The sequence below is a fragment of the Scyliorhinus torazame genome, chromosome 8 (assembly GCF_047496885.1).
Source record: "Scyliorhinus torazame isolate Kashiwa2021f chromosome 8, sScyTor2.1, whole genome shotgun sequence".
Lineage (NCBI taxonomy): Eukaryota > Metazoa > Chordata > Chondrichthyes > Carcharhiniformes > Scyliorhinidae > Scyliorhinus > Scyliorhinus torazame.
Genome location: NC_092714.1, coordinates 114,433,598 through 114,449,405, shown reverse-complemented (window position 1 = coordinate 114,449,405; position 15,808 = coordinate 114,433,598). Strand labels below are relative to the sequence as shown.

General features: G+C 42.6%; 1 protein-coding gene across 1 annotated transcript in view; it reads left to right on the top strand.

Moving 5' to 3' along the window:
- Window positions 1-272: 272 nt before the first annotated feature.
- Window positions 273-15,808, top strand: part of zdhhc23b (zDHHC palmitoyltransferase 23b) — a 58,683-nt gene continuing 43,147 nt past the window's right edge. Inside the window, exons 1-2 of the mRNA XM_072514055.1 lie at window positions 273-404; window positions 7,793-7,950. Coding sequence (XP_072370156.1) covers window positions 7,814-7,950 — 137 coding nt within the window. The 5' untranslated portion in view covers window positions 273-404; window positions 7,793-7,813. The remainder of the gene's footprint in view (window positions 405-7,792; window positions 7,951-15,808) is intronic.

The window sequence follows — 15,808 nt, the reverse complement described above, 5'->3', positions numbered from 1 at the left end:
GTCTCTTCTTCAAAGAAACACCAGGTGCTGTCGAAAGGAGGTTTGGGAAAAGAGAGAGGTCCTTCTGCACCCCCCTTCTCCCTGGATTAAATGTAGCAGAAACTTATGAACTTCTAAGAGAGTAAGGGACTCTGTTCAAAGCCGGGTATGCGCGGTGGCCGGGAAAGTGCAACAACTGCTCTGTGGTAGAGCAGGAAGTGTCAGAAAGGGCGCGCGGGGTTCCGGAGACGCGCGCTGGAGGCCCGGGAACGCGGACGGGGCGAGCGGGCGCGCGCGGAACCCCAGCAGTATGCAGCGAGAGGCAGCAGCGAAAGAGAGACGCGGAAGTGAATCGGGACCTGTTGACCAAATACTGCAAACCCTGAGTGAATGAAGTGGGGCAGCGGAGAGCCGGCAGGACACAGGTACGTGGGCCGGGGATCGATTGGTATCCAGTGGCAGTCTGTACCGTGATTTAGTGTAACCTTTTTAAACTATGTTACAATAGACAGGCACGTCGCAAATTCAAGTTCAACAAGTCACAGCTAACAATTTTATTGCAAGGTTCATTTTGTGAAGGGCATTTTTCCCGATATAGTTTGCGGAAAGCATTGTAACGGGCATTTGTTTCCGAGAAGTATGTAAGCTCTGCAGGCTTGGAATTGTTACCGTCGTTTATTTTAAAAGATGCACGCAATTGTTAGCAACTGTATTGTCTTCATTGGAGGGAGATTTAAGATCGTCCATTCGCACACTGTGTAGTAACTTTCGTGAAATTTCTGGAGCCAAATTGATTTTCCTCCCTTCATAAATGTTCGAACCAACCCCCGCCCAAACTAGTTTTCACAGAGCCAGAATTCATTTATCTAGGGCAATGGTACTTGTGTTGAATACCTTGTATATTACTTTACAATGCAATTAGATTTTCTGAAGTAAATCCATACGAGTGAGATGCAGAACTTTATTTCCTTGTAGCAAGTGACAGGAATCTTTGGAGCATTTAGCTTCTTGCTACAGTTGGTAAGTATGATGGAATTAATTCTGCATATAACATTTTTTAGAACATGATTGCAAATATTTAGTCTACAGAATACTTTAGTGCAGGTGATCAGAAAATGAATGATATACAAATATTAAAGATTTTTGACAACTATTTACAAGGAGTCTAATAGTATACAGTGTATTTATATATTGCAAAACATTAGGATCTTGCTAGTATTTCAATTAGGTTTTGGGAGTCCAACTTGTTACAACCTGTGCAATATAGATGAGCAATTTGCACTCTCCATGAAGGGCATCGTGTTGGTCAAATTGGTTATGTAAATAAGATTATATATATATTGTCTGATTCAGTTGAACCAATCATGAAGAAATTAATACCTGGTTCTATTTTTATAGTAGAGGAAGAGATCAAACATCAGCAATATAAAGGCAGAACTAAGTCAAGGGAGGAATTTAATGTTTTTAATACAAGACTGAAATAAGCAAAGGCCCCTGGGTGATCCAGTAGAATTGAACCCCGCCAATTTTTTACCATGCCTGATGGACTTGCATCATTGAGTCGGTTTTGAATCTGAAGCTTAGTGCCCCATGTGACTTTGGTGACATACCAGGTAATTTCTTTAACTAGTAGGCATTTGGAACACACTTTGGTGACGTACCAGGTAGTCTCTTTATCCAGTAGGCACTTGGAACACAAGTTGATTTAATTTTTGATGGACAGCTATATGTAATGATATTCACAAGTGTATATTTTTTTATTTTTATAAGGGTCTCCAGTTGCCTGTCATATCCAAGTACGGACAGAGCATGCTGAGGGGTGGCCTGTTTTAAATCTATGAAGTATAGAAGAGATGAGAGACCTGCATTTATATAATGTTCTTCATGACCACCAGATGCCCAAATTGCTTAGCAGCCAATGAAGTTTTGTGTAATCACTGTTATAATGTAGAAAACGCGGCAGTTAATCTGCACCACGCAAACACACACAAACAACAAGATGATAATGACCAGATGATCTGTTTTTTTTGGATGTTGATTGGCTTGCTATAATTCCTCTGCTTAAATAGTGCCATGGTAAGGGAGGGCTTGATGAGATAGATGTCGGGGAGACATTTATGGGAGAATTCAAGTTAGCCATAAATACAAGATGGTCATTAAATCCAATAGGGAATTCAGGAGAAACTTACTCCCGAGTGATTTGAATATTGAACTCCATACAACAAAGAATAGTTCAGGCAAATAGCTTTGATGTATGTAAGGGAACGTGAGATATATACTCGAGGGAGATAGTAATAGCACGTTTTGCTGAACAGGGGTGTTAGGAAGCTTGTGTGAAGCACAAAGATTTGCATGAGTCTGTCGAATGAGCAGTTTCTTTGCTGCACTAAGTGAGGGATTAATTTCAGCCATGTTACTGTGGGGTATGTGAGAACAGAGACTAGTTGAAGAAGGGAGGTCAGGTGGCTTTACCACCATCATTCTTTCTGTTAGAGCTTCAGTGATGGAGCTTCCGAAGTTGAGTAGAAATTTATAAATAGAATTCTATCTTCCTGTATGGTGTAGGCCGGGGAATAGGGGAGGAAAATTACTTGTATAAAGATACGGGTTATCATAGGTGTATTGAGATTCTTTAACACATTGAACTCAAACAAATACTGATTAAATATCGTACTTTCCTGAGGGAACATGATGAACTGTGCTCGATCCTTATTTTTTTCAAATGTGTAGCTGTACAATATGATTTTGTGTGTTTCACTGAAGCCATATTCTGTTGTAAATATAGTAAATACTTGCAAGCTCCAGCTCTGTGATAGCACATGTGTCTGGTCATGAAGGAGAATCATGTTGGAACTTCAGAGAGTGCGACTGGCTCCTAACACACATCTGCCACCACAAGGCTACTTATTTGGACATTTAGAGGATTACTTTTACCTTGGAGCTCAGCCACACATTCCTTTCCATCTTTGGATTGTACTGATTTTCAGAGTACTTGAAAAGTCATTCAAAACTGTGAGTTATCAAAAAGTTTGAGTATAGTGTTGGTAAGCGTCCTAGGAGGAGATACTTTATATTTTGCTTTGGCTTTATTGCTTTTGCTCGAGGGAAGCTAATATGTAGTCTCTCAAACTAACTTGCAACTTAGCTCCTAATTGAAAGCATTCTGGTCTCTAATTTTAGACTGGATATATAACAACGAAAAAGAAAATGTTCCTCTATTTGCTGGATTAGTTTGTGTACCTTGCATAAAAAAGGTGAACTGAGAATTTTTAACAACTCCTGAAATTTATTTTTCTAGGTATTTTATTTCTATTTATAAATGGCAAGTTTGGCAATCTAGCCTTTCCTCGCATACCTTGTAAGCTTTATTTCTGTTCTCCATCCCTGATTACTCCTTTTGAGACTGGAGGGGTAATGGCTCCATGTCACTCTAACCAATGTATCAATTGTAATAATTAAAGAATAAGACACTTGCCTCTTTAAACTTTTTTAATAGTTTCGAATAGCCAGTTATAATGCAATACCTTTTTGCTTAATTTCATAGGGAATCAATTTTGGGTTTAATTTGTTAAGCCAAATGTGAAGTTTCAATAAGGCTGATAGGGTTCTACGAAAAGGAATGTGAAGTGATATGAAAGTTTTTCTGAATGGCCCACATCCAATAAAAAGCTCCACAGGAAGAATGGTTTATGATAAAGATTTCAAAATTCATATTTATTTATTGGAAATATGCATAAGGGCGGCACATTGACACAGTGGTTAGCACTGCTGCCTGACAGTGCCAGGAGCCTGGGTTCAATTCCAGCCTTGGGTGACTGTCTTATGTGGAGTTTGTATGTTCTCCCCGTGTCTGCATGGGTTACCTCCGGGTGCTGCAGTTTCCTCCCGCAGCCTAAAGATGTGCGGGTTAGGTGGATTTGCCATGGTAAATTGCCCATAGTATGCAAAATGTTAGGTGGGAGTATGGGGTTACAGCGATAGGGTGGGGGAGTGGGCCTTGGTGGGGTGCTCATTCAGAGGGTCGGTGTAGATTCGATGGGCCGAATGTCCTCCTTTTGCACTGTAGGGATTCTATATTTTAATTTATTGGTTACTCTTACAAAAGACTTGTTAACATGGATATTACATCAGCTGTGGAGCTAGTTGTTCTATCTGCTTCATTTGACATTGTCAATCAAAAGTGGTTTTAGGTGTTAAAGCTGTGTATTTCTCGAAAAAAAAATATTTTGTAATTTGTCCAATTGCTTTTTTAGTGTTTAACTACACACACTTAATATCACCAGCCAGTGATATGGTTTCATTTAGTGGTTTGCCAATGTGAATGTGTAATGGAGACTGGAGGTGGACTGTCAGTGATCAAAAGCAGATTATTTCTTTTTGAAGCAGAACTAATGGCAGAACTTTGATTAATGCCTTGTGTAATATTCATCCAAATTATTATGGAGCAATGGCAGGTGTTATAAAAATTGATTGAAACTAACTAAAAACTAGGTATTTTGAAACATGTTTAGCATAAGCAGTTGCTGATATCTCGTCTTTCAACTTAGCTGTCAGCTTAGCTGACATTTGGTATCATTCTTGTCTCTAAATTTAGACCGGATATATAATTACAAAAAAAACATCCTTTATTTGCTGGGTTTGTTCACACAGCTTGCACAAAAAGTGAAATTGAAAACTTTAATTAAATATTACATTAAGTGCTTTTTTGTTTAGATTTATCTTGATACCAATTGCAATGCACTTTTCTCTGACTTGTAAGTTTTGATTCTGCAATATTTATGTTGTCCATCCCACGTCTCTAATGAGACTAGGTCTGGAAATGACTCCATGTCACACATTAGTGAGTATATAAAGTGTACTAATTTGAATCCATTTTTTAACAATTAATTATTAGTGTCACCAGAAGGCTAACATTAACACTACAATGAAGTTACTGTGAACATCCTTAGTCGCCATACTCTGGTACACTGAGGAAGAATTCAGAATGTCCAATTCGCCTAACAAGCACATCTTTTGGGACTTGTGGGAGGAAAACGTGCAGACTCTGCACAGACAGTGGTCCAAGCCGGGAATCGAACCCGTGTCCCTGGCGCTGTGAACCAACAGACCTAACCTCTGTACTAATCTCAATCCTACAATGTGTCATGATATTCAGGTAAACATCATGGTACATACATACTGATGGACAGATCAACGGACCAATCAATACACACAACACCACAGCCAGTCACAGGCAAGAGCATACACACTACAAAACAGGGAACACGACACTTCCCGGGCATTCCAGCAGGAGACAGCTCAGGGCACAGAGCTCACAGCAAGCCACTCAGACATCCACCATGTGCTGAGTGCCACTCCAAGATAGTATTAGGAATAGGTCCACAGATTCTAGGGTTATGATCGAACCTCAGTAACCAGTTTACCACTGTAAATAAATGTTAGTGATAAAACTGAGTTGTACTATTTGCAACCGTGTTGGTTCGTCTGTGTAGCAGAGTACCCAACACATCACAATGTAAATTCAAGGTATTTAATTGTCTTGGCTTTAGACGATTGTGCCATGTAAGAGCCATCCTCATTTGACATCACCTGACCCTTTCCTGTCAGTACATTCAGTAAATTTAGTGGAAGACATGTTTCATACTATGTTGGTCTTGGTAGCATTGATTATTTTTCTCAGATTCATCAGGACAAGTTAGATGCATAAATTCAGTATACGATTTGAAAATAATTTTTGGGTGACTCAATTAATTAAATATGTTGCTGTGGTTGAGCATTCATTAACATCCTGTGGTCTGTAGTTGGGTGTCTTCTGCTAAATTTGGAAAATACCTTGATTTCTTAAAAATACTGAATATTCTTGCATCCATCTAAGAAATATTATGGCCATACCACATCTTCTCGATTGGCAGAGCATGGGAGGTCATCTTTGCATTGCCATATTTCAAAATGGATATTATATATGGATGAGCTCATAGGGTCCCAGGTTTGATTCCTGGCTTGGGTCACTTTCTGGTCCGAGTCTGCACGTTCTCCCTGTGTCTGCGTGGGTTTCCTCCGGGTGCTCCAGTTTCCCCACTCAAGTCCCGAAAGATTGCTGTCAGGTAATTTGGACATTTTGAATTCTCCCTCGGTGTACCCGAACAGGCGCCGGAATGTGGCGTCTAGGGCTTTTCACAGTAAGTTCATTGCAGTGTTAATGTAAGCCGACTTGTAGATTACTATTAATAAACCAGGAGTAAATATTTCACTGTGATATGTTTTTCTTTTATCGTTCTTTGAATATATTCTCCCTCTTGTACCTGTCGTGTTATTCACCCTGGGGTAACACAGACTACAACAGGATGCAGTTGGACTGTAAAGCATACACCAAACTTAGACGTTGGTTCAATACGATTTATTGAACTTCTGTTACAATGCACACAGCTTGCTGTGCGTTGACACTCTACTACTCTAAGTGTACTAACTCTAACTAACTAGACCAGACTAGCTCTGATCCACATGTAGAAGGTGCTAACTGATATATACACCCTGACTGTCACTACAGTTGTCACCAGTGGAAAGAGGCGGAGTGCTGATGCCTCGTGTGTTTTATAGTAGGAACTATAGTAGGCTTTCTACTGTCTTGTGATTGGTTGTGTTTTGTCCTGTGTGTTGATTGACTAATCTGGGTGTCTGTCACTGCCTGTCTTTACTTCAAGATGTGCACGGATGCATATCATGACAGTACCCTTCTCTGTTCTCCACAATCCCTTTGGCTCTGCCAAATATTTTAACTATGGGACAATGGTCCCTACCCCAAGATACTTTGAGGATGAATTACTTTGGAAAAAATGGAGGGTTATAACAAAAGTGGGTAATTTTGCTTTATCGGAAACAACAAAATATATTTACACAGCAACTTCAATGTGATGAAACTTCTCAAGGTGCTTCACAGGAGCATCACAGAGTAAAGTCTGGCACTGCACTGCATTATTAGGTCAGATGATCAAAAACTTTGTCAAAGATTTTAAGGAGTGCTTAAAGGAGGAAAGTGAGTGCATTTATATCGCGTCAGGTACAATATTCCCCTTCCACAGAAAAAGCTTTTCCATCCTTCATGGATGGTGTCCCAGGAGTTTCCAGCATCTTAATTCCCTCCTAAATAACCATGAGGTGTCCCAAGTGTTTAGAGCTATGCTAAATCTTCATTATATGTATCTAAGAAATAGTTGATTTGCTGTGTAGCATGCATTTAGTAATGTCCTGTAGCCTGAGAAATCGCTTTTTTTGTGTATGCAGCAAAATCTGTTACATTTAATTTTTTTAGTAAGTTGCCGTGTGCAAAAAAACCTGCTAAATGAACAAATAGTTCCCACCCAGTGAAAAGTCCACACATATATAGTATGAACTTGAGTCTAATTTCCTTAAGATGAGCCACAGTGCATGCCCTAATGGAACATATTTTCCCTTCTAAATCAGACTAGTCTGAGTAAATGGCCAAGCCCCCGGCTACTTGGATGTGGAAGGGCAGAGGTAGCAGACACCCCCACGACTATTTGAAGGTTCCCCTCCAAGCCACCCACCATCCTGATTTGGAAATATATCACCGTTCCTTCACTGTCACTGGGTCAAAATCCTGAATTTCCCTTGCTAACAGCACTGTGTGCCCCTACACCACATGGACTGCAACGGTTCAGGAAGGCAGCTCACCACCACCTTCTCTCAGGCAATTAGGGTTGGGCGATAAATGCTGGTCTAGCCAACGGCATTCATATCACCAAAATGGGATTTGGTTATTATGTATTTCTCAGCATTATTTTTATTGGTTTAGGTGAGTGAGCAAAGGCAGTGAATGATGAAGAAATACTCTAAGACATGTGATGAGGATGGCACTCTCTGCTGCTGTGAGTACATTAATCACCATGGAGAGAAATCTCACATACTGGCCAGCTGCTGTGACTGTGTAGATCTGGACGAGGCCTGCGACAGGTCAGTGATAATGTTATTGATGTCAGTTTTTAATTTTAGGTAATTGATTATACTGGTCTAAAGCAAGCATCTTGCGTCTCTTCCTTTCACGTTCAAAGAAAGTTATGACAAGCCTGATGAGAGTGGATTGCAAATATATTAAATTATGTAGTTAATTTGTCCTGCCTCAGTTTTGAACCAAGTGCTGAGTAGATTTTAAATGAACAATCTTGAATCAGCAGAATTAAAACCTACAAAGGTATTTTATTTGATGGTAAGTAAAGGAAGCACATGATAACAAACTCGGTGGGTTAATTGTGCAATACAATCACTTGCCATTTCCCTTTATGTTCTGTTTGGAAATCTGAATTAAAATTTGCTTACAATTCTTTGTCCTAAATATTTGAAGGTGTCCAAAATAATGGGCATCTAAAATATGGGCCTATGTCTAGAGATGCTTTTTACCAAGCCATAATAATAATAATTGCTTATTGTCACAAGTAAGCTTCAATGAAGTTACTGTGAAAAGCCCCTAGTCGCCACATTCTGGCGCCTGTTCAGGGAGGCTGGTACGGGAATGTTGTTTAACATTTTAATATCAATTTGACCCTTTGAGAATTATATTAAGTACACCACTAGTAGCAATGTTTTGTTGGAATTGAATTAGTTTCAGCCATTTAACCAGAATACAATTACAAACTATGAAATTGAATATTATTTGAGCATAAACTAAAATCCTTGTTAAAGGGGAAAAAGAAGATTTTGTATTTATTAGGCACTGGTTATCACCACCAGATGTCTCTGCTTCAGTGAATAAAGTATTTTTGACATGTAGTCACTGGTGTAATACTGTACAGGAAAAGCAGCACCATATTTTCCCCATCAAACAGCAATGTGATATAATGACTAGATATTCTCTTTTTTTGATGTTTAATGTGACATTCTGGCTAAGTTTGCCGATGATACAAAGATAGGTGGGGGGGCAGGTAGTATGGAGGAGGTGGGGAGGCTGCAGAAAGATTTAGACAGTTTAGGAGAGTGGTCCAAGAAATGGCTGATGAAATTCAACGTGGGCAAGTGCGAGGTCTTGCACTTTGGAAAAAAGAATAGAGGCATGGACTATTTTCTAAACGGTGACAAAATTCATAATGCTGAAGTGCAAAGGGACTTGGGAGTCCTAGTCCAGGATTCTCTAAAGGTAAACTTGCAGGTTGAGTCCGTAATTAAGAAAGCAAATGCAATGTTGTCATTCATCTCAAGAGGCTTGGAATATAAAAGCAGGGATGTACTTCTGAAGCTTTATAAAGCATTAGTTAGGCCCCATTTAGAATACTGTGAGCAATTTTGGGCCCCACACCTCAGGAAGGACATACTGGCACTGGAGCGGGTCCAGCGGAGATTCACACGGATGATCCCAGGAATGGTAGGCCTAACATACGATGAACGTCTGAGGATCCTGGGATTATATTCATTGGAGTTTAGGAGGTTGAGGGGAGATCTAATAGAAACTTACAAGATAATGAATGGCTTAGATAGGGTGGACGTAGGGAAGTTGTTTCCATTAGCAGGGGAGACTAGTACCTGGGGGCACAGCCTTAGAATAAAAGGGAGTCACTTTAGAACAGAGATGAGGAGAAATTTATTCAGCCAGAGAGTGGTGGGTCTGTGGAATTCATTGCCACAGAGAGCGGTGGAGGCCGGGACGTTGAGTGTCTTTAAGAGAATATCTAGTCATTATATCACATTGCTGAATTAAGGGCTTTGGAGAGAGAGCGGGTAAATGGAGTTGAAATCAGTCATGATTGAATGGTGGAGTGGACTCGATGGGCCGAATGGCCTTACTTCCGCTCCTATGTCTTATGGTCTTATTGGGCAATAAATATTGGCAGGATGCTAGGAATACCTCTTCTGTCCAATCTCAAAAAAGTGGACTGAGATTTGTTTTCCCACACAGACCAATGCGGCCTTGGTTAAGAGTCTTATCCGGAAGATGGCACCTCCGACAAGGCAGCACTTCCTGCACTGAAGTGTCAACACAGGTTTCTGATCAAGCTCTGGATTGGGACCTGAACCCAGAATCTTCTGACTCAGGGGAGAGGTGCTATCAACTGAGCCATGGCTTATGGAGCTTTCCTCTTACCCTTAGTGTTAAAGAAGATGCTACAAAGTTTCAAGTCTGTTTGCGGTATTTTCAAGTATAGCAGTGTTTAAGTGGACTGAATCTATTATGTTCAACAGAGTGCTCATAATACCCAATATCTAACGATATGAGTTTGTTAGCATTCAATTTCCTATGGTACACAAGAACAGGTTTTGGGTAAGAACAAGACATTTGATGAAGTATATGGAACAGACTTTACTGAATGAAGCCTTGCATGATCAGCCCAGCTAGACGTTGGAAAAACTTTCAGTTTCCGTATCTTTCAAGCTCTCTGAAAAACTACTAAAGTCCAAGCTCCTTTATAGATCATAATTTTCCTGCCTCAAAGGAAAATGTCATATAAAACCTCATGGCTGATCTATTCACAAATCTGTTTGTGTAAATAGTTGGTATTTACATTCCTCAAACAAGACTTCCTGACACTGTTGTTAAAGAGTTAGAACATAGAACATAGAAAAATACAGCACAGAACAGGCCCTTCGACCCACGATGTTGTGCCGAACCTTTGTCCTAGATTAATCATAGATGATCATAGAATTTACAGTGCAGAAGGTGGCCATTCGGCCCATCGGGTCTGCACCGGCTTTTGGAAAGTGCACCCTACCCAAGGTCAACACCTCCACCCTATCCCCATAACCCAGTAACCCCACCCAACACTAAGGGCAATTTTGGACACTTAAGGGCAATTTATCATGGCCAATCCACCTAACCTGCACATCTTTGGACTGTGGGAGGGAACCGGAGCACCCGGAGGAAACCCACGCACACACGGGGAGGATGTGCAGACTCCGCACAGACAGTGACCCAAGCCGGAATCGAACATGGGACCCTGGAGCTGTGAAGCAATTGTGCTATCCACAATGCTACCGTGCTGCCCTTAAGAACAAATTAATCTACACTATATCATTCTACCGTAATCCATGTACCTATCCAATAGCTGCTTGAAGGTCCCTAAGGGTTTGCAATGAGTGCAGAATTTGGTGCATTTGAGTGCTATAGTGAGAGCTTGGTGACTGAGGGAGTATAAGGGTTCATTTTTATCTAAAGTCTAGTCTTTCTTTTATTTAGTTAATTAACTTAAAAGTTGCTGTTTGGTTTAGAAGAAAGTGAATTTTCAATCAGCTTTAAACCAAGGTTCTACTTGCAGCTGGAGCTTGTTAATTAGGTTAGGCCAGTTTTCAGAGGCTAGATTCACAGTATAAAATGATCCACTACAGTGCAGACTTTGGTGCATTTGAGTGCTATAGTGAGAGTTTGGTGACTGAGGGAGTTCGGTGAGGAGGGAGTAAGGTGCTCCTTTCATTTCATTTCCTACATTTCCTCAAAGAGCGTGAAGGGAGCCGGGAGTTTACAGAGAGTGCAGCTGACTGGGAGCAGAGTCGGAGGGCGGAGTTCCAGTTGGTCCACAGTGCAGCTATATTCTGTAAGGTAAGAGGGGATGGAGGCTAGGCCAGTTGCATGCTCTTCCTGTAGGATGTGGGTGGTGAGGGATACCACCGGTGTCCCCGCTGACTACACCTGCAGGAAGTGCACCCAACTCCAGCTCCTCCAAGACCGTGTTAGGGAACTGGAGCTGGAGCTAGATGAACTTCAGATCATCTGGGAGGCAGAGGGGGTATTGGAGAAGAGTTACAGGGTGATAACCACACCCAAGGTACAGGACAAGAGTAGCTGGGTTACAGTCATGGAAAAGAAAACAAACAGGCAGACAGTGCAGGGATCCCTCGTGGCCGTTCCCCTTCAAAACAAGTATACCGTTTTGGATGCTGTTGGGGGGATGACCTACCGGGGGAAGGCCCTAGCGGCCAGGTCTCTGGCACTGAGTCTGTCTCTGGGGCTCAGAAGGGAAGGGGGGAGAATAGAAAAGCAATAGTAATAGGGGATTCAATGGTTAGGGGAATAGATAGGAGATTCTGTGGTCGTGAGCGAGACTCCCGGAAGGTATGTTGCCTCCCGGGTGCCATGGCCAGCGATGTCTCGGATCATGTCTTCAGGATCCTTAAGGGTGAGGGGGAGCAGCCAGGAGTCGTGGTGCACATTGGTACCAATGACGTAGGTAGGAAAAGGGGTATGGAGGTAATAAATGAGTTTAGGGAGTTAGGCTGGAAGTTAAAAGCCAGGACAGACAGAGTTGTCATCTCTGGTTTGTTGCCGGTGCCACGTGATAGCGAGGCTAGGAATAGGGAGAGAGTGCAGTTGAACACGTGGCTGCAGGAATGGTGTAGGAGGGAGGGCTTCAGGTATTTGGATAATTGGAGCGCATTCTGGGGAAGGTGGGACCTGTACAAGCAGGACGGGTTGCATCTGAACCAGAGGGGCACCAATATCCTGGGAGGGAGGTTTTCTAGTACTCTTCGGGAGGGTTTAAACTAATTTGGCAGGGGAATGGGAACCGGATTTGTAGTTCAGCAACTAAGGTAGCCGATATTCAGGACGCCAAAGCATGTAGTGAGGCAGTGGGGAAGGGAACACTGACAAAGGAGAGTACTTGCAGGCACGGAGATGGGTTGAAGTGTGTATACTTCAACGCAAGAAGCATCAGGAATAAGGTGGGTGAACTTAAGGCATGGATCGGTACTTGGGACTACGATGTGGTGGCCATCACGGAAACTTGGATAGAAGAGGGGCAGAAATGGTTGTTGGAGGTCCCTGGTTATAGATGTTTCAATAAGATTAGGGAGGGTGGTAAAAGAGTTGGGGGGGTGGCATTGCTAATTAGAGATAGTATAACAGCTGCAGAAAGGCAGTTCGAGGAGTATCTGCCTACTGAGGTAGTATGGGTTGAAGTCAGAAATAGGAAAGGAGCAGTCACCTTGTTGGGAGTTTTCTATAGGCCCCCCAATAGAAGCAGAGATGTGGAGGAACAGATTGGGAAACAGATTTTGGAAAGGTGCAGAAGTCACAGGGTAGTAGTCATGGGTGACTTTAACTTCCCAAACATCTTTAGATCAAATAGTTTGGATGGAGTGGTATTTGTGCAGTGTGTCCAGGAAGCTTTTCTAACACAATATGTAGATTGTCCGACCAGAGGGGAGGCCATACTGGACTTGGTACTTGGTAATGAACCAGGGCAAGTGATAGATTTGTTAGTGGGGGAGCATTTTGGAGATAGTGACCACAATTCTGTGACTTTCACTTTAGTAATGGAGAGGGATAGGTGTGTGCAACACGTCAAGGTTTACAATTGGGGGAAGGGTAAATACGATGTTGACAGACAAGAATTGAAGTGCATAAGTTGGAAACATAGGCTGTCAGGGAAGGACACAAGTGAAATGTGGAACTTGTTCAAGGAACAGGTACTACGTGTCCTTGATATGTATGTCACTGTCAGGCAGGGAAGAGATGGTCGAGCGAGGGAACCATGGTTGACAAGAGAGGTTGAATGCCGTGTTAAGAGGACGAAGGAGACGTATGTAAGGCTGAGGAAACAAGGTTCAGACAGGGCGCTGGAGGGATACAAGATAGCAAGGAGGGAACTGAAGAAAGGGATTAGGAGAGCTAAGAGAGGGCATGAACAATCTTTGGCAGGCAGGATCAAGGAAAATCCCAAGGCCTTTTACACACATGTGATAAATATGAGAATGACTAGAGCGAGGGTAGGTCCGGTCAAGGACAGTAGCGGGAGATTGTGTATTGAGTCTGAAGAGATAGGAGAGTTCTTGAACGAGTACTTTTCTTCAGTATTTACAAATGAGAGGGGCCATATTGTTGGAGAGGAGAGTGTGAAATAGACTGGTAAGCTCGAGGAAATACTTGTTAGGAAGGAAGATGTGTTGGGCATTTTGAAAAACTTGAGGATAGACAAGTCCCTCGGGCCTGACTGGATATGTCCAAGGATTCTATGGGAAGCAAGAGATGAAATTGTAGAGCTGTTGGCAATGATCTTTTCGTCCTCACTGTCAACAGGGGTGATACCAGGGGATTGGAGAGTGGCGAATGTCGTGCCCCTGTTCAAAAAAGGGACTAGGGATAACCCTGGGAATTACAGGCCAGTTAGTTTTACTTCGGTGGTAGGCAAAGTAATGGAAAGGATACTGAGGGATAGGATTTCTGAGCATCTGGAAAGACGCTGCTTGATTAGGGACAGTCAGCACGGATTTGTGAGGGGTAGGTCTTGCCTTACAAGTCTTATTGAATTCTTTGAGGAGGTGACCAAGCATGTGGATAAAGGTAAAGCAGTGGATGTAGTGTACATGGATTTTAGTAAGGCATTTGATAAGGTTCCCCGTAGTAGGCTTATGCAGAAAGTAAGGAGGCATGAGATAGTGGGAAATTTGGCCAGGTGGATAACGAACTGGCTAACCGATAGAAGTCAGAGAGTGGTGGTGGATGGCAAATATTCAGCCTGGATCCCAGTTACCAGTGGCGTACCGCAGGGATCAGTTCTGGGTCCTCTGTTGTTTGTCATTTTCATTAATGACTTGGATGAGGGAGTTGAAGGGTGGGTCAGTAAATTTGCAGATGATACGAAGATTGGTGGAGTTGTGGATAGTGAGGAGGGCTGTTGGCGGCTGCAAAGAAACATAGATAGGATGCAGAGCTGGGCTGAGAAGTGGCAGATGGAGTTTAACCCTGAAAAGTGTGAAGTTGTCCGTTTTGGAAGGACAAATATGAATGCGGAATACAGGGTTAACGGTAGGGTTCTTGGCAATGTGGAAGAGCAGAGAGATCTTGTGGTCTATGTTCATACATCTTTGAAAGTTGTCACTCCAGTGGATAGAGCTGTGAAGAAGGCCTATGATGTGCTCGCGTTCATTAACAGAGGGATTGAATTTAAGAGCTGTGAGGTGATGATGCAGCTGTACAAAACCTTGGTAAGGCCACATTTGGAGTACTGTGTACAGTTCTGGTCGCCTCATTTTAGGAAGGATGTGGAAGCTTTGGAAAAGGTGCGAAGGAGATTTACCAGGATGTTGCCTGGGATGGAGAGTAGGTCTTACGAGGAAAGGTTGAGGGTGCCTTTTCTCATTAGAACGGAGAAGGATGAGGGGCGACAAGATAGAGGTTTATAAGATGATCAGGGGAATAGATAGAGTAGATAGTCAGAGACTTTTTCCTCGGGTGGAACAAACCATTACAAGGGGACATAAATTTAAGGTGAATGGTGGAAGATATAGGGGGGATGTCAGAGGTAGGTTCTTTACCCAAAGAGTAGTGGGGGCATGGAATGCACTGCCTGTGGAAATAGTTGAGTCAGAAACATTAGGGACCTTCGAGCAGCTATTGGATAGTTACATGGATCATGGTAGAATGATATAGTGTAGATTAATTTGTTCTTAAGGGCAGCACGGTAGCATTGTGGATAGCACAATTGCTTCACAGCTCCAGGGTCCCAGGTTCGATTCCGGCTTGGGTCACTGTCTGTGCAGAGACTGCACATCCTCCTCGTGTGTGCATGGGTTTCCTCCGGGTGCTCCGGTTTCCTCCCACGGTCCAAAGATGTGCAGGTTAGGTGGATTGGCCATGATAAATTGCCCTTAGTATCCAAACTTGCCCTTCGTGTTGGGTGGGGTTACTGGGTTGTGGGGATAGGGTGGAGGTGTTGATCTTGGGTAGGGTGCTCTTTCCAGGAGCCGGTACGGACTCGCTGGGCCGTGTAGCACTATAGGTTCTATGATAATCTATGATTAATCTAGGACAAACCTTCGGCACAACATAGTGGGCCGAAGGGCCTGTTCTGTGCTGTATTTTTCTATGTTCTATGTTTCCGACTCAACT